The 26,066-nt window shown below is 42.1% G+C and overlaps 2 protein-coding genes across 10 annotated transcripts in view; both read right to left on the bottom strand.

The window, feature by feature from the left end:
- Positions 1 to 163: 163 nt before the first annotated feature.
- dcaf5 (ddb1 and cul4 associated factor 5) lies at positions 164 to 8,195 on the bottom strand. Its single transcript, XM_086049822.1, has 9 exons — positions 7,798 to 8,195; positions 6,666 to 6,809; positions 6,463 to 6,499; positions 6,252 to 6,391; positions 6,045 to 6,174; positions 5,281 to 5,494; positions 3,579 to 3,645; positions 3,388 to 3,509; positions 164 to 2,075 (listed from the first exon to the last, which is right to left on the bottom strand). The coding sequence occupies exons 1-9, from the start codon at positions 8,003 to 8,005 to the stop codon at positions 945 to 947; spliced, it is 2,193 nt and encodes a 730-aa protein (XP_085905948.1). The 5' UTR covers positions 8,006 to 8,195; the 3' UTR covers positions 164 to 944.
- Positions 8,196 to 8,948: 753 nt separating this feature from the next.
- The window catches only part of pacs2 (phosphofurin acidic cluster sorting protein 2), a 35,252-nt gene continuing 18,134 nt past the window's right edge, over positions 8,949 to 26,066 (bottom strand). The window contains exons 2-26 of one of the 9 annotated variants that reach the window (XM_086049811.1): positions 25,527 to 25,614; positions 25,306 to 25,395; positions 24,232 to 24,357; positions 23,767 to 23,929; positions 23,384 to 23,457; positions 23,220 to 23,300; positions 22,081 to 22,140; positions 21,847 to 22,001; positions 21,227 to 21,317; positions 21,089 to 21,148; positions 20,876 to 21,000; positions 19,913 to 20,045; positions 18,454 to 18,558; positions 18,280 to 18,386; positions 17,143 to 17,297; positions 16,953 to 17,063; positions 15,734 to 15,857; positions 15,297 to 15,329; positions 14,340 to 14,384; positions 13,180 to 13,222; positions 13,056 to 13,098; positions 12,653 to 12,788; positions 11,676 to 11,905; positions 11,347 to 11,460; positions 8,949 to 10,359 (exon numbers count right to left, since the gene is read on the bottom strand). In XM_086049811.1, coding sequence (XP_085905937.1) covers positions 10,241 to 10,359; positions 11,347 to 11,460; positions 11,676 to 11,905; positions 12,653 to 12,788; positions 13,056 to 13,098; positions 13,180 to 13,222; positions 14,340 to 14,384; positions 15,297 to 15,329; positions 15,734 to 15,857; positions 16,953 to 17,063; positions 17,143 to 17,297; positions 18,280 to 18,386; positions 18,454 to 18,558; positions 19,913 to 20,045; positions 20,876 to 21,000; positions 21,089 to 21,148; positions 21,227 to 21,317; positions 21,847 to 22,001; positions 22,081 to 22,140; positions 23,220 to 23,300; positions 23,384 to 23,457; positions 23,767 to 23,929; positions 24,232 to 24,357; positions 25,306 to 25,395; positions 25,527 to 25,614 — 2,611 coding nt within the window. In that variant the 3' untranslated portion in view covers positions 8,949 to 10,240. The remainder of the gene's footprint in view (positions 10,360 to 11,346; positions 11,461 to 11,675; positions 11,906 to 12,652; positions 12,789 to 13,055; positions 13,099 to 13,179; positions 13,223 to 14,339; positions 14,385 to 15,296; positions 15,330 to 15,733; positions 15,858 to 16,952; positions 17,064 to 17,142; positions 17,298 to 18,279; positions 18,387 to 18,453; positions 18,559 to 19,912; positions 20,046 to 20,875; positions 21,001 to 21,088; positions 21,149 to 21,226; positions 21,318 to 21,846; positions 22,002 to 22,080; positions 22,141 to 23,219; positions 23,301 to 23,383; positions 23,458 to 23,766; positions 23,930 to 24,231; positions 24,358 to 25,305; positions 25,396 to 25,526; positions 25,615 to 26,066) is intronic. The other 8 variants (XM_086049813.1, XM_086049814.1, XM_086049812.1 and 5 more) reach the window with 8 other exon arrangements.

Raw genomic sequence — 26,066 nt, 5'->3', positions numbered from 1 at the left:
AGAAAAAAAAAAAAAAAATGAGGGAATGAAGGAATGCAGAAAAGTAGGATTGCGCAAATGAAGAAAGGATGCAGGGAAGCATGAATAAAAAGCAGGTCAGAAAGAAGGAGGTCCCGAAGGAAAAGATGCTCGTCTTGTGATCCAATGACAAATGAGCCAAAGAAAGAGTTTGGGCTGGAGAACAAGCCAGTCTTTTTATTGACAGAAAACAACATGTCTGCCTTGTAACGGTAGAAACACAAAAGCATTCTTCTTCTTCCGACGCCCTCGCGACAAAAAGCAAACAGAAAGCCCAAAAGAACGTGTCCGTCCGCTTGACGTCAAAGACTTGAAAGAAAACGGCAAGTCACTTTGTGCGCCATGTCCACATCAACAACTTCACTTCCTGGTACTGAAAACAAAATGGCAGTGCTCGGAATCATTCACTCATTCCCTATTCCCTAAGCACTACGTTGGCTTCTCTTGCAGCGGACTACCGAATATTATTTTTGCGCCATCTTGCTGCCGAAGGAGCTAAGTCGAAAGTTAAGGCGTTCCTTTTGAAAAAAAGTCGTGCCATCTTGTCACATCTGTAGGCAGTTATGACCCTTTTTGGGCGGAGGTGCAATTACTTGCAGATTTTTGTTCATCTGAAAGTGACTGATGTGCTCCAAAAATGTTTTTTTTTTTTTTAACTGAACTACAAAAAAACCTATAGATGCCACAAGATGGCGGTAAATGACTACTTTTGCCTAAATGTAGCTCCTCAACTCACTTCCGTATCAAGATGCCGCCGGATGGCCCCGAAGCAATCGCGTTATTGTTTGCACTAATCCCTATGTAATGATTAATGAATGAGTGAATCATACCAAAAACAGACTGTCACTTCCTGTCTATTTTTTTTTTTTTTTAAAGTCACATGACCTCCAAACTAAGGCAATGCCGACTGGAAACAAAAGCGGCGGCTATGTTTTGAGCTTCTTCTCTGAGGAGCCGCACTCACCCTCTTCTGATCCCGCGTGAGTCCGCTTCTGCGTGGGAACTTTGAGCCTTTCCCCCGTCCTCGTGTCCGCTGCCTCCGCAGCGCCGGCCTCGTCCTCCGGCGGTCTGGCGGCCACGTTTCGGCGGCGCCCGTTCGCGCCCGCCTCCCCGTCCCCGTCGTCCGAGATGGCGTCCGTCCTGGCGTGGCGTCCCGTCGCCGGCTCGCTCCCGTCCTCGGGCGACATCACCGGGCTGCCGCACACCAAATCCGACAGGCTGAGACGCTGTTTCCCGGCGCGGCGCTCCGACGGCTCCTCCTCGTCGTCCTCGTCCGAGGACGTCAAGTCGTGGACGGAGATGGACGGGTAGCTGCACGAGTCGACGGCGGAGAACAGCGCCTGGCCGGCGGAGTCGGGCAGCTCGCCGACGCGCGAGGCCACGCGCATGCGCTGCCGCCTGGTCACGTTGCGCCGGCGCACGGCGCTGCGCCGCTCCTCGTCCTCGCTGCTGGAGCTGGAGGCGCCGGCCGAGGAACTGGAGGCGCCGGCGGGCAGCGAGGGCGAGGTGGACGAGGGGATGGACAAGGTGGCGTAGTCGCGCGGGCTGGGCGAGCGGGGGCGCGGCATGGGGTCCAGCCAGAACTCGCTGTCCGAATCCGAGTCGTCGTTGGCCAAAAAGCCGGACGCCGGCCGGCCGCTCCGTCTCCTGGAGCGCCCTTCGCCGTCCCCTCCTGAGCTGGAATTATCAGAGTCATCCGCTCCAACTTGAGCTGCGGCCGCACCCTCCTCCTCCGCCGCCGCCGCCGCCGCCGCCACCGTCGTGGCGCGGGTGGCGCGTCGGCCGCGGGCGTGCAGCTGCATGATGGCGTCCTCGCTCAGGTCCGAGTCCGAGTCGGAGCTCCAGCCCTCGAGCTCGCGGCGCACCAGCGAATCGAAGAAGGCCATCATGCGCGGGTCCTCCTGGATGGACTGGCTGACGTAGTCGTGCGACAGGCCGCTGCCGCTGTTCAGCACCAGGCTGATGTACTCCTCGTGCGTGTACAGGCTGCGGCAGGTGTCCTCCACGCACCCGTCCAGGTCGCCCAGGCTGTCGGGCTGCTGGTAAGGACTCCACACCTGACCCACCAACACAACGTCATTTGAAAACAACGTGTGCGAGGATGTCGGCCACTTGTAAGAATAACACTTACTACTCTTTCTACTACTAGGCATTCTTATCTTTATTAGTAGTAGGGCTGCAACTAATGATTGTTTTTGATCGATTCATCCGTCAATTTTTGGGGGATTCGTTCATCGATGAATCGGGGGGCGTTTTATTTCCATCCCATTATTCCAAAACAGGACATTATTTCAAAATGACAGTGCCATAAATACACACACATGAATTATTTATGATTCGGTTACTGGTTTGGTCTGTACCATGACAGGAAATTTTATTTGATAATTCTTGTATTTAATGCCTTTTTGGTCTTAATTTCATTTTTTATTACTGAATGACTCATTTGTTTCATAGCATTTTTATTTAATAGAATTTCAAAAATATTGGAGGGATGTTTTTCTTTTTTTTTTTTTAAACTCATTTCACAAAAAAATATTTTTTTCAATGTATTCACTTTGAAAATTTACTTGTCTTTTCACAGTACAGCCATTCAAGCCCAGGAACTTATATTTTTTTCCATTTTTTTCAAACGTTTGGGTAAAAGAGGGTCTGAAAATGTCTGTCTGTGAATACGTTAATAAAGATAAATTATTCAATGGCATTTTTGTTTAGTGAATAACTAATTTATTTATTGGCCTTTTCACACGCTATATTTTCTTTCTTTATATGCTGTGGGACCTCGACTTAAGTCTTTCGGCATTTTATTTATTTATTTATTTTTGCTCTGACTTGGGGTGAAAAAACAGATTCAAGTGCTAGATTGTCCCACGAACTTCAATGCAAGCAGCAGTTTGGCAAATTCCTAAAAAAATGAGGGCAAATGCTTCAAGCGGTATATTGCCACTCCCAGTTAAGTTTCCCGTCAAACTAAACTAAGAGAATTGCCATTGTTGCACTGTTTTGTTACGCAACAAATATTTGAACACAACCGGCACAGTAGCATGTCGACACAACGTCGTCGCTGTCCTGTGAAAAACTCTCAAGTCATATTTTTTGGGGTTCTTTTTACGCGAATGGGGTTTCTGCACTACAGGCATCCCATTAACGTGAAAATTAAAAAAAACCACAAAAAAAACAATACACAACTCGACATACGTGTTTTCCACAGAACAGCGACGATTTTCTTTATCGTCTGCGAAGAACAACTAACATTAGCGCCATACTGAGCTAAGAGATGATATCACTGCAGCTTACTGACCAGTCAAATGTTTTCCTTTTTTTCCCCCAAAGCCCTTTTCTGGTTAACAGAAATATTTCATCTTGACCCACCTTGATGACTTTTTCCACGCCAGAGGAGCAGATCATGTACGTGTGCGGGTTGAAGCGGACCTGGTTGACGATGGAGCGGTGGCCCTTGAGGACCATGAACGCCCCGTTCACCACGCGACCCCCTGCGAAGCCCAAGGTATCAGCAAAAGATGTCGCTTTCGTGCGTCGGGATGCGTGGACAAATCACTCACCCGTTTCAGGGTCCTTGGGGATTTTCCACATGTAGAGGTTAAAGTCATCCGAGCCGGATAGGATGTACTGAGGACACACACAAGGGGAGACGTGTCAGGATATTTAAGCGTCGACAGACGCAAGTTGGACATTTTCATTAATTTTTTTTTTTTTTTTATTTCTATGCCACATTTTTAAGTATTTCCTTATACATAAAAATGGGTTTGCTTTGTTGTTTTTTTTTTCAAATCCAAAAAGCATTTCCATGTGGTCCAAAAACAATTAGCGGATTTCGTACGGAGCCCACAGTTGGTAACATGTCCTCCAATATTGGCATTGTGGGCTTTGAGTGGCTTCCCTCGCTGCATATTAGCCAGATTAAAAGGTCCCTGCCGTGTTTTGTAAAAGTAGAGTTTTGCGTCAAGGCTGGCGGTAAACATGTGGGCGATGTGAGGATCCATTTTTCACCGCACATTTGTCTTCAGGCGAACGCAACAAGATGTCACTGTTCCGTCAAATCCCTTCGATTGACTTCTGCTTCTGATTCTTTGCGTGTCGGGCATGGAACGCGCCGCTGTTGCCAAACGTGTGAAGATGTCTTATTGTTATTTTCCTGGTGTAAACATCGGGAGCCGTCTTTGAGTGGGCGTTTTTTTTTTTTTTTTTTCCGCCGCTCTGTCGTCTCCAAGGAGAGAAGCTCTGCGCTGTGTTAAAATGCTAGTCAGGTATGATCGCACCTCAACCGCCACGTAGCCTGGCTTCTCACGGGACATGTCAGGTTGAAATCGCAGGTCTTTGCGAGGGGGACAGACAAAGTACTTTTTTTTTTTTTTCTTTTGAGTCTGAAAACAACATTTCTGTAAAAACAGACCCGATTCACTCATTTTCATGTGAAAATGTCATTGATCTAACGTGTTGTTGCTGCAACTTTGAAGCCGTGGCGCCATTGTGGGGTTTCAGCACCGCAATAATTCAGGCCTGATACATCTGCTGCCTAAACGGGCTGCTGTAGGTATCGCCAAAAATAAATAAAAGAGGGCGTGGGACCAACAAACTTATAAATATGGAAAATAATTATTAGGAAACAGCCAGCAGATGGCACAATCAATTCAGGCCCAACTAGTGTGCTGCATTAACAGGCTGCTGTAGATTAGGCAAAAAGACAAAAAAAGACTGTGTGGGACCTTCACAAAAAAGATGCAGGACCGAGCAAAGTAAAACTGAATAAAATGCGAGAGGCCAATTTATTCAGGCCCAAACAGTTTGCTGCCTAACGGGCTGCTGCACACATCACTAAAAATAAGGTACAGGACCTAACAAATTAAACCTACCGCTTAATGAATTAAAAACGGACTTCTGTTGATCACAACAAAATTAAGAACAACCATTTTGGAAAAATAAGTTGTAAACGTGCCAATTTTTGTTTATTAATGACGACAAAAAATTATAGCAAGAACTACTACATTTGACCTTATATAGTGGCCAGTTGCTAATTTGGGGTCATGTGTTAATTACACAGGAGGTTTTTCTTTTTTCATTTTAAGTTATAAAATAAAGAATATAATACATATCCAAAACAAACAACTACAGATACTTGAGTGAAATAATACATTTTACACTTTGATTGAAAATAATATGAATTACATGCAACTGAAGAAGAACTCCCATTTCTTTTTAGTGAGGTGCAAAATTGAAATGGGTGACGCAAGCGCGGCGACCCACCTGATCGCGGTCGCCGGCGAAGCAGCAGCTTTTCATGGTGCAGTAGTTGAAGTAGCCCTGGTTGTCGAACTGGAAGCTGGGCAGGCGCGAGTGCAGCTCGTAGAGGACGGGCGGCAGGCGGCGGCGCAGCGCCAGGAGCTGCGTGCCCGTGCTGTTGAAGCGCACGCTCATGGCGCTCTGCAGCGACATGCTGCCGCCGTAGCGCAGCAGCGTGCTGACAACAGCAAAGATTGGTAGGGCGACATTTCATAGCGATATGGGAGTTTTTGTGTGAATTTTCTCCCCCTTCTCTTTCCCCAAAATGTTAAAACATGACTTAAACAATTATGCTGTTCGGCTCGTGATGCCGTTACTTGGTCCACACCTTGTTTACACGTATAAAACAAGAGAGACAGTGCCCCCCGGTGGACACTTAATGAGGTACAATTGCGCATCTGTCTCAGCCGGTGTTTCACAAGCTTCACTGAGCCAAGGCATATAAGCACACCACCCAACAAAAATGCAAATAAGTTGGAATACTGAAATGATTATAAACTCCTTACACGTTTCAACTGTTTGTGAGGCCCTGTGTGGGATTGGATGAATGAGGAATTTGCCCAAATTCTTCAAAGCAAAAGGGCCATCTTTCTGTCCAATTTCATGCATCCTTGAGAGTTTTCCGTGCATCCTCTTTTGATAGACTTGTCTGCCGGATTTCGGGTGAAGCGGGTGTCGGGGCTGAATCTTGCTAACTTCCCAGAGGTTTTCAGGCACGGTGCTCTTACCTGCGTGGTTTGCGGATGTCCCACAGCCCGACACCTTCCTTGGAGTTGGCGGTGGCCAGCAGCCGGGGCTCCACCGGGTTGAACATCACGCTGTGAAAGGCTGACGGATAATTGGCCAGGCAGAACGGTTCTGGGGAGAAAGGACATTCAAATACATGTTCCAGGCCCAACCGCCTAGACGGCCGTGGCAGGTTCATCGCGAGCTACCTCCATGCGGCGGCTCGCGGGTGTCCCAGATGAGGACGCGGCCGTCGTCAGACGAGCTAGCAAAGACGTTGTCGTTCACCGGGCTGACCGAGAGGCTGTACACGGCGTCGATGTGCAAGAACACATTCAGCGTCTCTCGCCTGGAACGACAACAATAAACAATTGTTTCTTTTCCTGATGAGCTAATAGGCTAAATGCTAACGCTACGTACCGCTCCACATCGTGAAGAATCACCTGCTCGTCGTTTCCTGTTGCAAGGTAAACAAACAGAAACGTCATCAGTGCCGTAATGTCGATGTCTTGTATGAATACAGAAAAAGTGAGTATATGGTGTGAAATTCCAAAGCCGGATCTCACAAATGCAGAAAAACTTCCTCCGGGCAGTGTGAAAGAGGCTTCTGGAGTGCGCATTACCTCCAGAAAAGACTTTTTTGTTGCTGCTGTCAAAGGCCAAGCAGAAGATGTTGGACAGATGTTCTCCCTTCAGCTTGAGTGGCTTGGAGCGAGCGTGGAGGGCTTCTTCCATGTGCCACAAGAGCACCCGGCGGTCATCTCCACCTGTGGACACCAAACAACTAAATGACGCAAAAAAAAAATTCTCAAGTCAATTCTGAATCGGAATCGGAATATTTTTCCCCAGCTGTTATCATGGGCTAATAAAAGTGGAGCACATGCTTTGGATCAATGATTAGTGCATTAGTTATTGACAGAAATCTTAGCGCAAACAGTGCCCCCACGTTGACCTAATGCCCCACCTCTGACACTGATTTTGCCATCTGTCAATAAGGAGCAAAGTTCTGAGACTGTACTTTTTTTTTTTTTTTTTTTACAATTTAAGTAAAAGATTTGGATCAGCGCTTTTTCTTGAACCAGTCGTTTTTCCTCACAAGTGTCAGTACTTTTACTTAAGCACCGCTGTCACCTCTGTAAATAACTTTCAAAGTTCGTACTTTTTTTTTTTTTTTTTTACTTTTCCTTAAGGAGTCAAATCAGTACTTTCCCTCTTAATTTACACTAAGTACACAAGTATTTCCACCAAGTAGACTTAATACATTTACCACCTCTGTTTTTCTATCTCTGTAAATTACATACAAAGTTCACATTCTGTGCTTTTATTTTTTTTACTCCTACTTAAACAAAGGAGTTGGATCAGTACTTCTACTTGAAACCAGTAAATATGGTTACACGATTAAAAAACATGGCATGGCTGTCATGCTACCGGGAGGCCCGCACGACTATTTTTAGCCACGTCAAAACACTAATTATACTACTAGAGACAGAATGGCGAGGTAAGTGGGCGGCTACGTGAGCACTCTAGAGAGGCATAAAGAGCTTCACCCGGCCGGGCTGACATTCGGCCACCGCCCGGGGGCTAGTGAAGCCAATGTTTTGACGTTAGAAAAGCTAAGCTAACGAGCACACTTCAGAAAGCAGAGGGTGCTACGTAGCTAGTTAGCTTAGCTTAGCGCGCTAAGCTAACTAGCACTACGAGGCATCCCCTTTCCTTCGCATGCTAGCAAAGTTAGCACGGGGGTGGGTTACACACCGGACACCAGCCACTCGCCACCGTTGTTGGAGAACTCGATGGCGTTAACGCAGCCGAAGTGTCCGAGCATGTCCTTCTTGTACAGGCTGGTGCAGCCGGCCAGCCTGCGCCGCTGGAACTCGTCTTTCATCAGCGGGTGCCCCGTCAACCCGCGGCGGGATAGAAAGCCCACCGACGAGCGCATACCGCAGCCCTTCAGCTCTTTCATGGCGGCGGTGGTGTGCGACTACCAGGCTCCGTGCTCACTGCTGGCCGACTCGTGACGCCCGTAGCCCGACGCGGCGCTCATTGTTGTGGGGGAGGCTGTCGAGGGATGGCAGTCCTAGCGAAAGCGTCCGACTCCGGTCGCTGGAGTGGAGAACCCCCCCATACACATCCGTCTCCCTCCGCCCCCCCCCTTTCGCATCTCCCCCTGCCTGTCAGGGCAAGCATAATCAACACTACCGTGAGGATGTGAGAAATTATGTTAATATATCACATCTCCAGCACATTTATACTTTATACGAATTTACTATTACTTGAATGTACTATCACTTGGCTATACTTTATTTTTTTAAATTGTTCATTGTACATTTTTATGATCGAATACAGTACTAATGTATGTTTATGGATTTATTTAAAAAATATATACGTCTCGTATTTATTGGATCAAATATATGTTTCACCAAGTTTTTACCATTAATGAATAATTTTAGCTAATTTGTTTTATTAAATCATTTTATTTTTAATAACTATACAGATCTGATCGGCAGAATTAGATTGGCAGATATTTTTCATTTTATGCAAAATCGGTGATCGGTTGTATATGTCATAATTTGCTGATCAACCAATGACATCCATTGATCAGCTCCGCAAAATAAGACATTTCGGGACATTCTGTGCTGCCATCGTCATGTACCGGGACTTTTGTCGCGCCGTGGAAAGCCCAGTGACGACCATATATTCACCACCGCAGATTTTAGGCGCATATATTTTCACAGCGCAAACATGAAGAGATAAGATAAGTAGTCAATAGTCATAAGTAATATGCTGGACAACGAAGCGCCCATATTTCCGCAAGACATAGTTTCGTGCTCTCAGTAGCCTTTCAACACATCACATTTTGATGTGAATGTTTTCACAGAAAAAAGCAATAAATTGACACTAGCATATTTTAGTGTGTGGAGTAGTTTTATTACACAGAGGTTTTGGGGATGACAGTGGTTTCAACATAACATAACAAAAATCAAATAAGCTAATGCTTAGTGTTTTTAAATGACGTATGAGTGCACACGTACAATCATGCAGTGCATCGTGTTGTCCTTGAAGCACAATCAGCACCGGAATTTTTGACTGGGGACTTTATGAAGCAAATTTAGGCACTTATCTAGAATCTGGCGAAGAAATACGCTAAAACTGCTGTGAGATATGCGCCTTGTATGCTTTATTCGCCACTCAAATTTGGTTCATGACACACATGATGGACTAACATTACAAAGTAGTTGCTGAGATACATTTACATCTACGTAATGAAGTTATCTAGATTACGTAATCCAGTCAACACACACACGCACACACACACACACACTACGTTTCAAAGTGACATCTGCAGGAGTGTCAAAGTCGCAAATGAATGAGAAATCTTGCCTTTAACATTTGTACTTTGAGGTTGTAGCTCGCATTGTGCTATTTGTTTATGTAAGATTATTTTGCTTTAAAAAAGAGACATTTTATGCATTTTCTTAAAATGTAAAACCATTCCCAGGTGTCTCAATAACAGGACTGCGACATGTTTTTGTTAAAATACCACAGGGATACAAATTTATAGACGTATTGTTACTGCATATTTCTTGCCATGCAGAAAATGGCTCATTGGAGGGGCAGCTCCGTCTCATGTTAGTGCTAGCTAGCTAGCCCTCATCCCGCATAAGATTTTGTTACAATTGAAACCAATCTGTGACGTCACAGTGGGGAAACAGTCAGAATGGAAATTGCCTGATCATTTCTGATTTAATTCGTTGTTTGATTTCACATTTGTTGGGTTGGCAGACACTCCACAGACCCAAGTAATTGTATACAAGCCATTAAAAAGCCCATTTTCCATATGGCTCCTTTACTTGTCATGATATCTACTATTGCACGTGCCATCCAACATTTCTCGGCTTAAAAATACTTTCAAAATCTCCTTTTCAAAACTTGTTTTTTTTTTTTTAAATATATACTTTATCCTTCATTCATGTGCGTGGTGTGCTTTCAGTACCACGGCGTCCGTTTTTTTTTTGTGTTTTTTTTTTTTCACACGAGATATAGCATTTAGCTGAAGTGATATGTACCTAAACGGAAAAATGACATAGCCGAGGGGAAGGTTGTAACATGGATTAAAAAACAAAACAAAACAATACGACACAGATGACATAAAGTCGGTTAAACGGGTTGGCACAAGGGAGAGGAAGGGCGCAGGTTCTTAGTAGGGGCCTTTGGCGTGGCCGAAGATGGCGATGGGGAAATGTTTGACGTGCGACGACCACTGCGCCGCCAGCTGGAAAAACTTGACGTCATTCCACTCCACGCCGTCGATCGACACTGAACCCGCAAACAAACACAGCGCAGCTCATTCGAATGGCAAGCCACCAAATACTAAAGAAATCAAATTCGTCAAAATGAAAATATACTTAAATGAAATGAGGTACACTATGAAACAGAAAGAATATAAAACCGGACAGTTAAAGTGAAAATAAATTCAACAAAAATTCAATAACTCTAAATAAAAGTATAATAGAGCAAAATAAAATGACAACAATAAAGTAACTTTAATATATAATAAAATAACCCTTATACAGGTAGTTAAAAACAAAAGAAATCTAAATTAAATAAACGATAAACACACCAAACTTAAAAATTCCATTAAACAAACTGCCGATAAAATAGAATAAAATGAAACAGGGAAATTAAAGTACCTTTAATTAAAAAGATTAAATGAACCTATATTAAATTAAAATAATAACACAATAACATACAACAAATAAAGCACCCTGGAAATAAAATAAAACAATGTAAATGTGCTGAATAAAATTCCTTGAAATTAAAATACATTAGGGATGTAATTGAGAAATTAACATCAAAATAAAATGATGGAGATAAGGTAGACTTAAAGCAAAATAAATGAAATGAAATAATGTAGAACCCTTAAAAAATACATACAGTATATTCTAAATGTGTCTAATCGGTAGCCTTTGAATAAAAATAAAATAACGAAGCAACTTCAAATAGAATAAAAGAATCAAGCACATTGGAATTTAATGCAAAAAGCCAAAGTAAATATCAAGTAACACTTAAAAAACTATGATGGAATAAAATTCCAAAAGTCAGAACGCAATTAAATTATACTGGATGGGACGAACGACATATTCTCAAAATACTGTAAAATAATGCATAAAGCGGAGTGAGTAATACTGCAACAAAAAAAAATGAATGTATAAAATGGTGGGACAGTTGGTCTCTGACAAATTCACTGATTCTAAGATAGTGATGATTTTTAATTTTTTTGCTGGATACGGCGAGCATCTTTACCTGTCAACATGTTGTGCTGGTGTTTGGCGGTGCAAATGAGGCGACTGATGCCCTCGATCACCTGACTCTTGGACTCCACCTCCTTGTCTTTGCTCTTCTTTGGCAGGAACATCACTGCAACAACACAACAAGCCCTTAAACAATTGTAACTTTTTGGATCTGTTTTGGTTCATTTCCGTTTGATTCCCGCCGTTCTTCCACTCTCGGACTTTTTTTCGCCTTTGCGATTGAACGAACATGAAAAGTTGATGTTTGACACTCGTGACACGTGACTGCTAGCATTTTTTTCCCCTTTCGACGTGACTTGAGACTTGGCGTGCCGGCCTCACCCTTCTTGTTCTTCTCCTTGGTCACCACCGTCATGGACATGGTGGGCAGGGTGCCGGGCTCGGCGCCCCCCGCGGGCAGCCGGCTGACCTGCAGCGAGCGGAAATTGCACTTGAGCGTATTCTTGGCGGCGGAGGACGAGGAGGACGAGTCGCGCTTCTCCAAGTCTTTCTTCCTGTCGGCCACCCAGTAGTCCACCTGAAGGCCCATCAGCTCCGCCTGACCCCCGGAACTGGGTGAGATCAACATGTGACATCATCACACACGTCAAGCTCGACTATACTCGTAAAATCAGTGTCCTTTAAATTAAATTGGATGATTATTATAAAAAACTCGTAGGTGCTAATCGTAAGAACTAAAAAGTAGGGATGGACCGATTATCGGCCGGGCCGATTATCGGCGGCGATATTTGGCATTTTGATGAATATCGGTATCTACCTTTTTTTTAAAATCTGATGGGCGATAATAAATCAACCTAGGACGGTGTTAACTTCAGGGAAGTATTTGTTTAAATAAACTTTATTAAAGATTCTACTGACCCTGGGAACACTTTTGGTTTCGTTTGAAATCAAAACAAAGATAAGTGAATTTTGGAGAGCTTTATTTACTGTCAAAAACTATAGGGAGCATTTGTTTAGGCTTTCATGTAACTTTTGAAGACATGCTGATGAATTTTACAACAAAAGATGCACATTGTCAAAAATGTGTAAATAATAAAAAAAAACATCAACATTACGCAAATCTGAAAAAATGTTCAACAACATACGTCAAAGCATTTCAACAAGTTTTAATTTGTTTTATTTTTGGATGCCAATATTTTCCCATTTTACTGAAAATGAATATCGGCTCCAAATATCGGTTATCGGTCACCTCGACGACTAATAATCGGTATCGGCCCTGAAATAAAACATATCGGTCCATCCCTACTAAAAAGCAGACGTTATCCGTGCCTCATACCGCTCGCCAAACACGCGCTCACCTGTACACGCAGAAACTCGTGTTGACGGAAGGCGAGGAGGGCGGCGTGGGCGACGCCTCTTTGAGCGCCGGCGACACTTGAGGGGGCGTGGCGAGCACCAGCGAGGAGCCGGCGGGCGCCGCGTCATCCGAGTCGCCTTCACGGGGGAGGAAACGAAACGGGAGACTTCAGGCGAGGCAACTTGATTTGGATAGCGCATTTCATACACAAGGCAACTCAGTGTGGCATAGTTTTGAACTTACGCTATTCGTGTGCAGCATAACAGCCAAATGCCGCTTCAGCGTGTTTGCTTTGAATCCTGGGCTAAGGGCTCTAGTCTCGATATTTTTGTCTTTAGTGGGGAACTTACCAGAATCTCTTAAAAAATAAATAAATAAATTAATTAATTAAAAAAAACACTTGCCTGCAGTTGCCGACGTTTGCTCCACTATTCCCACTTTAACCATCTGCAGGGTTGAAAGGATGAGGAGTGGTCAATGCCTGGAGAGACACATCAATGCTACACGTGACAAGGAGACGTTACTCACGCCAACGAACGGGATGAATTTCTGACACGAGTCCTCATCGGGGCTGCAGCGGAAACATCAGAATTAAAGCACTGGATGACTTTTTATTGATATCCATCTACTACGAGGAAGGATCACCAAAAGCAAAAGCGAGGCGAGGCGCCGTCTAAAGGTTAGTAACTGAAGTTTCATACCTGGGTCATAACATTAGGGACACCTACACCATCGAATGACATACAATTACTGTGACCAAATATTAGGGCCCCCCCAATTACACAAGATGGAGAAAAATAGAATATAATAAAAAAAAATTTGAATGGTGGAACTTAAAGGGGGAAGTCAACCCAAACATATTTTTGTCAAGAATATGTTCTATGCAGGCCCACTGGTTGGACCACGGTATTGTGATTAATTGTGCATTTGTGGAATACAATTTAAGCAGCAAAACGCACTCGTTTTTAGCCATCTCTGTGGGGGCGGCCATTTTGTCTTCAGTCGACCGAAAATGACATCACGACTGCTCACCACGCCCAATCGCGCGGCTCGGGTTCAGAAAAGACGTGAGCCGCGATTGGGCGTGGTGAGCAGTCGCGATGTCATTTTCGGTCGACAGGAGACAAAATGGCCGCCCCCTTTAACTTATTCCCTCCATATAGAAGGTCATTATATATTATTTAGAAATAATCGTCCGATTAATCGCTCATCAAAATTTTTTCGGGCATATATCGTCATAAAAGAATCCATATCATCCGGGCCCTAATATTTTATTTCACTTTACCGGGGACTTTAAAATCACTCTCCTGAATGAAGTGAGCGAAGCGCCGTTAAAATCAAATCGTCTCACGGCGCTTCAAATATTCGAGGGATTGAATTCCGCTCTCGTATCGGATCTCATGACACGGCGTCCCTAATGTTACGACCCGGTGAGCAACTTGAACATGCTTCGCCAATCGATGCAGAGTCACGTGACCCCCCCCCCCCCCACCACCACCACCACCTCCAAGCAAGGCGTGCGGCGAGAGAGAAAGCACGCCGAATCTTCAATCCAAAAAATCAAGTCTACTTTTTCTACGACATCTACTGCTATCACGCGATGCGCTATTTTCCCCACCCGGGGGAAAAATAGCCGTAACGCAGCGTCGAAAAAGGGGAAGGATGAGGTGAGAGGTTGTTGCGCTTGCCTTGAGGACACCTGCCATCGCCCCCCCAGGGAAGAAACTGACAGGCTACACAAGAGCGAGGAAGGGGGGCGGGGGGGGGGGGGGGGACAGAAGAAGAAGAACACAAGCTGAATTTACAGCCCACGGTCGCCTAGCAACAAGATGCACTGTGATGTGGTCCATTGGTTAAAGATGCGCATGCAAAATGGAAAGGAGATTTATCATGAAAGATGGGAAGGGGGGGAAGAATTATGACGGGTTCAAAAATTACGACAGGTAAAGTTTTGTCATTTAAAGTCTTATTGTAATATTTCACCAGAGCAACTTTGCACTTTGACCAGAATGAATTTGGAAATTTTATCAGGGAAAATATTGGGACTTTCTTGCTCATAATGTTTGGATTTTACCACCATGCATCACAACTTACTTTTTTACATTTCCCACATGGTCTGCCGCCTTATTATTACATTTTCTAAAAATTATTATTCTCATATCTATTTTCTTGCAATTTTCAAACTACCCCCCCCCCCCCTAAAAATGTGAGTTAGTTCTCATGAAACTTTATTTCCACAATATTACAAGATGATTATCTTCACATTACAGCCGGTGGTCTCTTTTTCGGCATAATTGAATGATTTTATTCCATTTTTTATTCCCCTAATAAAACAACTTTTTTTTCCTCAAAGTGTCATGACTTTTCATCTTATGACTTGATTGTCACAGCATGTTTTTCTTCTAATTTTACTTTTCTATCCCGAAACGATGGCTTCATTCTCGTACTGCTGGGCCGTAATTTTCCATTCCGGTCAAAATATGCCACTCTTAAAACAGCAAGAACTGAGCGAGAGGGCGGAGAAAATGGCGGCGACGCACACAGACGCACACAGACGCACACACAAACACGCGCGGGTGGGTGGGTGTTGGGGGACATGAATGACGAGGCGGCGTGAGAGAGCAACTGAAAATGGAGCACAATACCTGACGGAAAAATCAAAATGAAAGCTCTTTTTCCTTCAAAAAAAAAAAAGAAAAAAAAAAAAAAAGAGACACAAAAGAAACAAAAAAAAAAGAACAACACAAAGCACACAAGCATGTTATTTGCGCACGCACAATGATGGAAACACACACACTCATCGTTAACTTTCATTTGTTTTTTTTGTTTTCTTTCTCACAAATCAACACGCGCCGGACAATTCATTAGGTACACCTGCACAAGCTTTAACGGCGTCCCACTCAAAACTATTTGACAACTTTTGAGTCGGGGCTCCTCAAACTGGATAACGGTATGTAACGATAGCAGGCTGTCGTCCCGTGAAAAGGATTTAGTCAAATACTGACACCAAAAAAAAAAAAAAAAAATGTGACGGGCGTAGTCACTTTTGTGAGATACTGTGTACGATCGTACAGGAAAGTACCTCTTTTGTTTGTACGTGAGCATGGCCTCGGCAATGGGAAGCTGGTGCGCTCCGTTGGCGCCCAGCATGTACTGCGTCACCCTGGAAACCACGTCTGGACTCTCCTGGACTGCACACGTCATATCCACACACACACACACACACACACAGAGTACGTACACTACTCACAAAAAAAGTTCCAGACGAACCTAAAATGCACGATGGCCTCAATTTGAGCTGAAACCAATCTAGAGGTCATCATTTGATGAGACTGGGGGTGTGTGTTAAGGCTGCCTCGCCCTTTAAAACACACACGCAGCCAGTTTTGAGTTATTCAGTTCCAAGGTTCTGTTTTTTTTTCCACCCTGCACTTTGATGTTTACATGTCATTTTAATTAGCTACACTTTTTTTTCGAAGTTTATTCTCATACTACTACTTTTTTTCCCCTCACAATGATAGTTTATTCTCATTTTCACATATGATGTTTTTTTCTCGGGATTTTTCCTCATAATAATACCTTAATGTTTTATTTTTAATTTTTAAATGAAATGTTTGGACTTTGTCAAAATCATACCCTTTTCTTATCAAATTTGTATTCTTGCATAATTAATGTTTTTCTTTTCTGGTAAAATTAAGACTTTTTACTCATGATATTTATTACCCCCCAAAATTTTTCCTGTAAAAGGAAAAGGAAGATTTTTTTTTTTTACCCCATAATATTTTGACTTAATTATCATACTATTACGACTAGTAATGTTATAAATGTTAATTTACAACATTTTTATTTATTCACTATTCATTATTGTGTTATTATATTAGGACTTTCATTCTCATAAAAATGACAACTTATCTCTTAAAACACTTTTCCTTTTTGTAATACAGTATCATGATTATATTCCAAAAATGATAACTTTATTCTTGTAATGTTATTACTTTTTTCCTTATAAATGTCATGCTGGAAAATGAAAAAAAAAAAAGACATATTCATTCATAATATTCCTTTTCACTTTTTTTTCATAACACCATGATTTTTCCTTTGTAATATGATAATCTCGTATGTTATTCTTTTTTTTTTTCAAGGTGGCCCCTTATTATTGATACAAATAAAATCTACAAGTGTCATTATGTATCTTCCGGGACACCTGGCAAACATTTGCTTGATGGGCCCACTTTGTGATGTACAAAAAAAATCCAACGCCGTCTTTCGGAATCCAAACATTGGAATGGAGACCCCCTTACTGACGACAGGAGCTTCGGGCTTGTGAAAGAGGTCCTTCCAGGCGGCGTCCTGGAACAAAGCGTTGTATCTGTAGTCCATGGTGCCCAGATACTTGGACACGGGGTGTGCACCTGGACAGACGAGAACGTGCCTGTGAGGGAGCCCTGATAGCCGAATCAACCCCCCGCCCACTCTAGTGCAGTACGATACCCAGCGGGATGATGAGGAAGCGCATGTATCCCAGCCAGTCGGGGGTCTTGTGGGTCAGGTGGTCCACAAAGAGGCGGAGCACGGCGCTGAGGTAGTGCTGCGCACCGGCCACCGCTACCTTGATGGGCACCGGCGTCTGCGAGTTGCAGTTGCAGCTGCGCGCACACACAAACGCGCGCGCACGGAATTATTCTCAACAGATTATTATGATTTTTTTTTTTTTTTTTTTTTAAATATACATTATTCGTATTTTTTTTATTTAATACAGAGCAGTGATTCAATTGTGGACGTCATTTTGTATGAATATTTCCACAGCCATTCAAACAGCCTCGTGAGTGTGGGACATATTTTGTTAGTCCAAGATGGATGGATGATGTATAAAACAAAACAAAACAAAACAAAAAAAAGGTTATTTGACAGATAAATGTGGACATGCTTTACACTAGAAACAAATACTGATGTTTTAATGTATAATAAACAATTATACTGGAGATTCCAATGTGTATATGCTACATATTGTCGCTGTCCTGTGAAAAACATTTATCTCCAATTTTGGAAACTTTAATTTTCACTTTAATGCGATAACGCGGGAACGTAATTCATGTAAAAATAAGAAAATTGAAAAAAAAAAAATGGACATAAGTGTTTTTCACATGACAGCGACGATATGTTGGCGACTCGACGGTGCAACGATTAATTGCAAACTAATTAATGATCAAATCAATAATTATTTTTTGATAATCGATTAATTGTTTAGAGGCCTCGCTACACAAGTCCAAACCCGTAACTGAATTATAATTTATTTACATTTGTGCTTTTGAAATAATGTCCTGTTTTTGAAGAAAAGGAAAACATTCATCAATCAAACAACAAAATAATCGACAGATGAATCGATTATCAAAATAATAGTTCGTTTACAGCCCTAGTGCTCACGTTATTTACTATACGTTTATAATCCATTTAAACTAAAATTAAGTTACATTAAATCCAAATGTGCATGCAAAAGAAACGCTCACGATGGAGCCCAACGAATTCTACCTCGCAACAAATGAAAAGGGAGCAGGGAGGAAAAAAAAAAAAAAAAAGAAGTGCAGAGCAAAAACCACACAAACAACAGTGCGCAAAAGAAAGGCTCACAATCTCTGTATGCGGGACACAATGGTGTTGAACGCCGCCTGGATGTCCGCCGTGGTGCAGGTGCACACCACGGGCAGGTGGTGGTTCTGGAGCACGTCCGATAGGTACTGCGGGTAGAGCAGAACGTGCGCTTGAAACGGGAGCTCAAGACAAAGAGATTTCCAAGGCGCTCACCTGTCCCTGCCAGTCGGACGTGTTGATGAGGATGATGCTGTCGGGAAGCTGGTTGTCAGACACCAGGATGTGGTTGAGCTGATCGTACACCGTCTTCCTCGGGATCTGCACATGAATGGATTTGGAGGCTTAGCGGGGTTTTTCCTGCATACAGAACGTGGAGGTGGTTGCCAAGCAGAGTTGGGCGTTCTGTCCATTTGACGGACCGGTCCGTTTATCCGTCACTGACGGGCGCCCGTTTCGCTGACTGTTGACGAACGAGGGAACGTTTTTTTTTTTAAATAGATGGATTAAGCATAGACGGAAACGCCTTCGATGGCCAAGGCGAGCTCGGGGAGGAAAATAGTGAGTTGTTGTTGCTTGGGGGGCAGATTTGAGTGAGGGACCAGGCCGTGAAGAGGATTCCAATGCGCAGTGTTCAAACATCGTCGAGCGGGGGTGCTAGTGAAAGTAACGTCGGTCTCGCTGACGAACGCCCGTTTAAAAATAGAGGCGGACCGGCCTATGGATGGGTACTATTTTTTTCCGCCTGGAAAAAAAGGCAAATGAAGGACGACGGAGGGGTACCCACGCTGCAGACGGATGACGAATGTCGGACGCTCAATTTTTAGTAAAATGCCCAGCTCCGTTGCCAAGGTTGTGAAAACTATTGAAACAACTAAAAATGAGACAAAGGTGTCCGTAAAAAAACTGAAAAAAAACAAAAATTCTTAAAGAAAAAAAAAAAAAGAATCTATCCATCCAGACAGTTAGCTTAGTTAGCTAGCTAGCTATCCAGATACATAGATTCATTTTTAGCTAGCTATCCTCCATCAAATTTGACTATGCGACTCAAATAAAAGCAAGTGGCTTGTAGTGTTATGTGTGGAAAACTTTTCAACGGGAATTCAAGCCGCAAATCCACTTCAGAAGTTGGCAACTTGGCAAACAAGGGATGGAAAGCGAGACCATCCTATCGTTAGCTTAGACGTAAAGGGTTGTGATGCATCTCACTTTAGGGAGCAGTACTATGCACTGTAATTTTTGTAATTCAAAGTCTGTGGACTGTTATAGACTATCTGTATTCAATTTGTGGATGGTTGTTTTTAAAATAACATTTTGGGGGGAGTTTTTACTACACAATACATACTGTGATGTTTTTTTTAGCTTGAAAACAAGAAATACACAAATTAAAAAATAAATACATAAATAAAAATAAAACTAATACTAAAACTCATTTTAAAAAATGGATTTTTATTCCCGGTACTTTTAGTTTTTGTGAAATTATTATTTTCAGATCAATCACTTTATGTACAGAGTTGGTTACTGGCTAACAGAAGAACAATACAATCCATGTTTTTGTGTCCATTACTACACGAGTAAAGTGTTTGTTTGAGCCATTGGGGGCGCAGATGATGAAAACGATACCGTCTCTGCCTCAATTTGAGCCAGGAAAAACCCTGTTTAGTGTCCAACTTACTTGCAGGTGGCTGCGAGTGTCCAGCGCCCGCTCGTTGTCCAAACTGTTGGCTCGCTCGTTCTGAGGCCTGCTGGGCTGGCGCTCCTTCAGCGACGTGCTGCGACCTCGCCTGCCCGCCATCTTGGGCTCCTGCCTGGCAAAGTCAAATATTGGGACACAGATCCTTAACGTTGGACATCAAGAACCACCTAAAAAAAAAAAAGATGTGGTTCCACAAGTAGCACCATTATGGTCAACATTTTGTGTAGAAGACTAACGTTGTCATCTAAAACAAGGCAGACGTTTTACTCCTAAAAAGTCAATTTTATATTATTGTCAGCCATTATGCAGAGTTTGCATTTTAAACTGACTAGTAGTGTGATCATTTTGTTTTTATTCCACCATTGTTCCCTGCTTATAAGCTTTCCTTATTTTACTAAAAGAAACATTTTAATTTGTTCCATTTTTCTCATGGTTTGGCACCCACGGATTTGCATATTTGCATTTTTTTTTTCCACATTGAATTAAAAAAAAATATATATTTCTTTGTTTCTATGTTTTTCCAGGATTTTTTTCCCCAATGTTTCCCCTATTATTTCCTTAGGTTTTCACCTTTTTTTCTTCTTTTTTTTTTAACCACCAATGGGCGTCAATTATATGTGGATTTTTGCTATTTGTGTGTTGGCCCGGTCACTATCTCCCGTGAGTAGCGGGAGTCAATTGTATTCTTATTTTACAAGAAAATGTATGTATTGTTTTATTAATAAACCATTGCATCCCGCATGTAAAGATTTTAAATAGAATGAAATTCAATCAAACAAAAACATTTGAAAACATGTTTAGTTTGAAACTGATTTACATTTGATATGATTTCATGTTATTTTACTTAATCACTATTCTGTCATTGTGTGCATCATATAAAAATAAATGTGCTTCAATATGCGTGGAGTCAATTCCACGTTTTTCCAGTTCCGTTTGTTTTACCGGTTGGACGAAATGATGAGCGACTCCGTCTTGGTCATCTTGCCGCACGGGGGAAGTCTGTCCAAGAACGTGTCCATGTTGTCCATCTCCAGCTCGGTGGTCGGCGTCACCGCTTCCGGATGCTCCTGAGAAAAATTGGAATCGTATCCATTAATATTGACCAGTAACGCTATGTGTGTGTATGTGTGTGTGTGTGCGTGTGTGTCCACTCACAAAGGAGACATTGTCAGACACATTGTCCTCGCCAACACATTTGTTTTTATCAGGCTCCATCTGGAACAAGTGCACAAACATATGAATAATTGTTCATACGATCGATGGTATTGATGATTGACATATTGACGCTCTGACCGGGCTGGGGGGCTCGCGGTGGCTGCGGCTGCTGTGGATGCTTCCGATTTCCGTCTGCGAGCTGGACAGGGACAAACCCTCAAAATATGGCCTGCAATAGTACATAAAAATCTTTTTTACTCCTTTTCAGGCATCCTATATAATTAAATTGTGATGTGTTTGAAATGGGGATTTAATTCTTTTTTTTTAAAATATATTTAGAAGTATTTATGAATATTTTATACATTTAGATTTCTCAATTTGTAATATTTCATTAATTTCTATCAATTGTTTATATATATATATATATATATATATATATATATATATATATATATATTGTATATATATAGAATATATATATGTATATACTGTATAAATATATATATATATATATTTTTTTAAATCTATTTACATGTATATTTGTATTGATTTTATTCATATTTTTGTACTGCTTCCTAAAATATATACAATATTTTTTCTAAAGAAAAATATATACCGGTACAATATATAAACAATTATTTTCTTTACATTAGGATATGTACAGATTTTGAAAATATTTTTATTTGATTTTGTATTTTATATAACATTATTATAATTTGGGGAGGACAAGGTCATATCACCCTCCCACACATTCTCACTTGAGTTTGGGTTTGGGTGTGCTGAGGACGCTGTCGTCATCATCCAGCTCGGGTCCGCTATCGCTGGGGTTATCGAACTCGATGCTATCCAAGTCCAGATCTTCCTCCTCCACCTCAGGAGGAACCTCTGCTGGATCCTGCTCCGAGTCCAGAACCTTCGTACAAACACACGTACGGTGTTAAACTCCTGCAGGTCCAGCGGAGTCATCGTCGTTATCACAAAGTGACGGTCACCTCGTCGGACACCCTGAACCTCTTGAGGAGAGCCACCACTCTCTGCTTGAAGTTTTGCTGCTAAAAGACCACACATTGAACACACAATTAACAATGAGTATGTAGCCTGAACAGCTTTAGCATTAGCTTTAAGATATATTCACGTTTGCCTTCCGGTTAAGCTTTTGGCTTAAAATGAATTCTAGTTTCACTTTTGGATCAAGCTGAAGCTTTAGTCTCAGCTTTAGCAAGCAGTTCATGTTCACCTTCCTCCTTCAAGTTAGCTTTAGTTTCAATGTATTAGTTTCAGCTGAAGGTTTAGTTCAAGGTTTAGTTTGTCAAGCTTGAATGTTAGTTTTAATGTTGTTAACGTCACCTCAAGTTTTACCTTTAGCTCTAGTTTTAGTGTTAGCTTCTTTACTCTCAGTTGTAATTTTTACAATAGCGTTTGCTTTAGCCTTCTGTTGATTTTAGCTCTAGCTACAAAGTTTCTGTTCATGTGGCTTTGGCTTAATCTTTAGTTTATACTTGGTAAATGAAGCTTTAATTTTAATTTCAGAATTAGTGTTAGCTTTGACTGAAGATTTGGGTTTAGCTTTGTTTCTAACTTTATTTTATTTTTAGTTTTAGTTTCTGAAGTAATAACTTTTATTTTCGCGTTAGTGGTAGCTTTAGTTTGAGATTTAATTTTACTTGAAACCTTAGCTTTAATTGTAATTTTAACTTTTCGTTTGGTTAAAGCTGAACTTTAGTTTGAGTCTTAGTTTAGGCTTAGAGGTCATGTTCACTTCCCCTCGCTTTAGTCTAGTTTTGGTGATAGTTGAAGCTTTAGCTTTACTCTTAGCTTTAGCTTACAGCTCATGTATACCCTCAGTTGTAGCTTTAGCTTTAGCACTAGCTTTCTTTTCAATGTTAATTTTAGATTTAACTCCAAGTTCATGTTCATGTTTTAGATTATGTTTGTGAAGCTTTAGCTTTACTTTTAGTAGCATTAGTGTTAGCTTTAGCTTTATTTCTAGCTTTACCATTAGTTGAAGTAGTTTTCCCCCTTTCTTTAAGATAGCTTTCATTTTAAAGTCTTAGCTTTATTTTACAATTAATGTTCACATTCACACTTCCAATAGCTTCATTTTTTATTTATTTGTTTATTTTTTACTAACTCTTGTGATGGATGCCGTTCTGACGATGGACCTTCTCTGCTTCTTTGGCTTTCGCACATCATACTCATCATCTTCCAGATCCTGAAGACCACCAAAATGCTCAGAAGAACGCTTTAACTTTTTTAAAAAACTTTTTTCTTTGTCTTTTCAACAATACATCTCACCTGAGCCTGTGCTGCATCGTCGCTGGCCTCCTGCTCCGAGGAGAAGCTCTCATACTCCTCCTCTGAGTAGTTATCTGAACAAGAAAAAAAATAAGTGATCAGAATCATTCATCTCTACTCAGGCATGCGGTCACATTGAACAAATAAATGATTATAAAACATTTCCACATGAATTTTGAGGAATTGATACAGTGCTAACACGCTAACAGTAGGTCTGCTCACAGTGCAAAGTGCAAGAAAGTGCAAGGGCAAAGCCATGAGGTATTCAGTTAACACTATGGAAGATCCAACACAACGGACTACATTGACCACCATATAAAAATCCCGATATAGTGATTCGGGAGTGGGAAATCCGCTGTCGAGGTGGACACTGAAGGCGGTACCGGAGCATTTGATCTTGTGTTCAGCCTGCAGGCTGCCATCCTCATGGTCGATGGGCTGGCTGGAGAGTGAGAATATCCAGATCTCGGCCACCTTCCCCAGGAGGTCCTTCTGGTGGCTGCAGAGGGGCAGCACCTGGCCTCCCTCCGTCGGGTGCTGCATCACCTGGGGGGGGGGGGGGGATGACATAAAGTATTGGAAAGTGCTTCTTGTTAAGTAAGTACTTATGGGCAACAGTGCCGGAAAAATTCATCTTGAGGTCTTCTGCAAAAAAGAGGCATGCAAGAGAAAGTATGTAGATGACAAAACGCAAGGGCCCCAAGATTGACCCTTGAGGAACACCGCAGGAACGGGGGGACAGACTCTGACTCACGGGTGCCAACAACCGCTGAAATGACCTACAATATTTGATCGCTAGGATATGAACCGGTTCTTTGATAATGCGGGAAGTGAGCGGTTGCTGTTACCTCGGCCATGTCGATGGAACCCGCAGCCAGCGTCTTGTAGCCCAGGATGGTGCGGTTCTTGTAGCGCTTGCGTCTCTGCAGCAGGATCTGAAGCTTGTTGCCCTCACGTTTCAGGAAGTGAGGGTACTGATACAGGGGGGGTGCAAAACGGCAACTACAATAAGTCACTTGGAAATTTACAGTGAATGAGTGAGTTGGTGGGTGGCATTTTCAGTGAGTGAGTGAGTGAGTGAGTGAATTAGTTGGTGTGTATACTGTATGAGTGAGCACGTGAATGACTGAGTTAAGTGGCGTATAAGTGGGTGAGTGAGTGAATGAGTGAGTGAGTGAGTGAGTGAATTATTTGGTTAACAGACAGTTATTTTGTTAGTTGATTGAGTGTGTGACTTAGTCAGTGTATATAGAGTATGAGTGAGTGAGTGAGTGAATGACAGAGTTAGTTAATTGGTGTATAAATGTGTCAGTGAATGAGTTAGTTACTGTAGATGTGTGTGAGTGAGTTATTTGATTGATACGTGAGTGAGTGAGTGAGTGAGTGAGTGAATGAGCTAACAATTGAGTGAGTTAGTTGAGTGAGTGTGTGATTTTTAGTTGGTGAGTGAGTGAGTGAGTGAGTGAGTGAGTGAGTGAATTATTTGGTTAACAGACAGTTATTTTGTGAGTTGAGTGAGTGTGTGACTTAGTCAGTGTATATAGAGTATGAGTGAGTGAGTGAGTGAGTATGTGAGTGAGTGAGTGAGTGAGTGAGTGAATGAGTGAATGACTGAGTGAGTGAATGACAGAGTTAGTTAATTGGTGTATAAATTAGTGAGTCAGTGAATGAGTTAGTTACTGTATATGTGTGTGAGTGAATTATTTGATTGACACGTGAGTGAGTGAGTGAATGAGCTAACAATTGAGTGAGTTAGTTGAGTGAGTGTGTGATTTTTAGTTGGTGAGTGAGTGAGTGAGTGAGTGAGTGAGTGAGTGAGTGAGTTGTGAATTATTAAATGAATGAGTAAGCGGTTGAGCAATTGAGTGACTTAGTTAGTTGTCACATGCCAATTATACTGGAAGAGGTGATGTCTTTGTCACCTGGAGTGAAAAGGTGAGGGCCAGGTCCGTCTCCACAGACCCAGTGGGCGGCAGCACGATCTCATGGGACCTCAGGATGCGCTTGGAGCCCTGAAGACGCACACACACACAAATGCGCACACCACACATTCACCGAGAACACACCACACTTCCTGTTTTGAATTGTTTTAAATCATTCGGTCATTGTGCTTCATCAAACGCATCACCGTGCGCGTTCCTACTTGAATTTTGACAGCGATGACCACAGAGATGAGCTCCTTGTCAAGTTCTCGGAGCACCACCAGCTTTTTCAGCGTCAGACTGCAAAGCCTGATGGGAAAAAGTCAGCATGTCAGCAAACACGTTCGGAGGTCGTTGCAGTACATAAATGTCTCAATAGAGGGCACTATTTTTCCCTGCTACAACAACCTATTCATTAGTTTTTGTTTCATGACGCAGCAGATGGAATCACAACAAGTGCACATGAGTAAAGATGTATCAATTATTTTAAAACTCAAGTCAAGTTCATTAAAATAGCTCCTTTATCACAAATAAGATGCTAAAAGGGAGCACAAAAGTTCACCGAAAAAAATAACAAAACAAATGAAAAGTCCAAATAAATATCAATGATATTAGTATGTAAGAAATCAAAATGGAAAAACACTCATACATCATATTGAATTTTTATTTGAAAAAAAAATATGATTTCAAATGAATTCTATAAATTCTATAAATGACGAGTACGTCGTTCTAGTTTCCTGGGCTTTAGGATGAGGCTTGTG

The sequence above is a fragment of the Filicampus tigris genome, chromosome 13 (assembly GCF_054856515.1).
Source record: "Filicampus tigris isolate MCC_2025a chromosome 13, RoL_Ftig_1.0, whole genome shotgun sequence".
Classification (NCBI taxonomy): domain Eukaryota; kingdom Metazoa; phylum Chordata; class Actinopteri; order Syngnathiformes; family Syngnathidae; genus Filicampus; species Filicampus tigris.
Note: the sequence above shows the minus strand (reverse complement) of the source record. Positions and strands in the feature narration are given on the sequence as shown.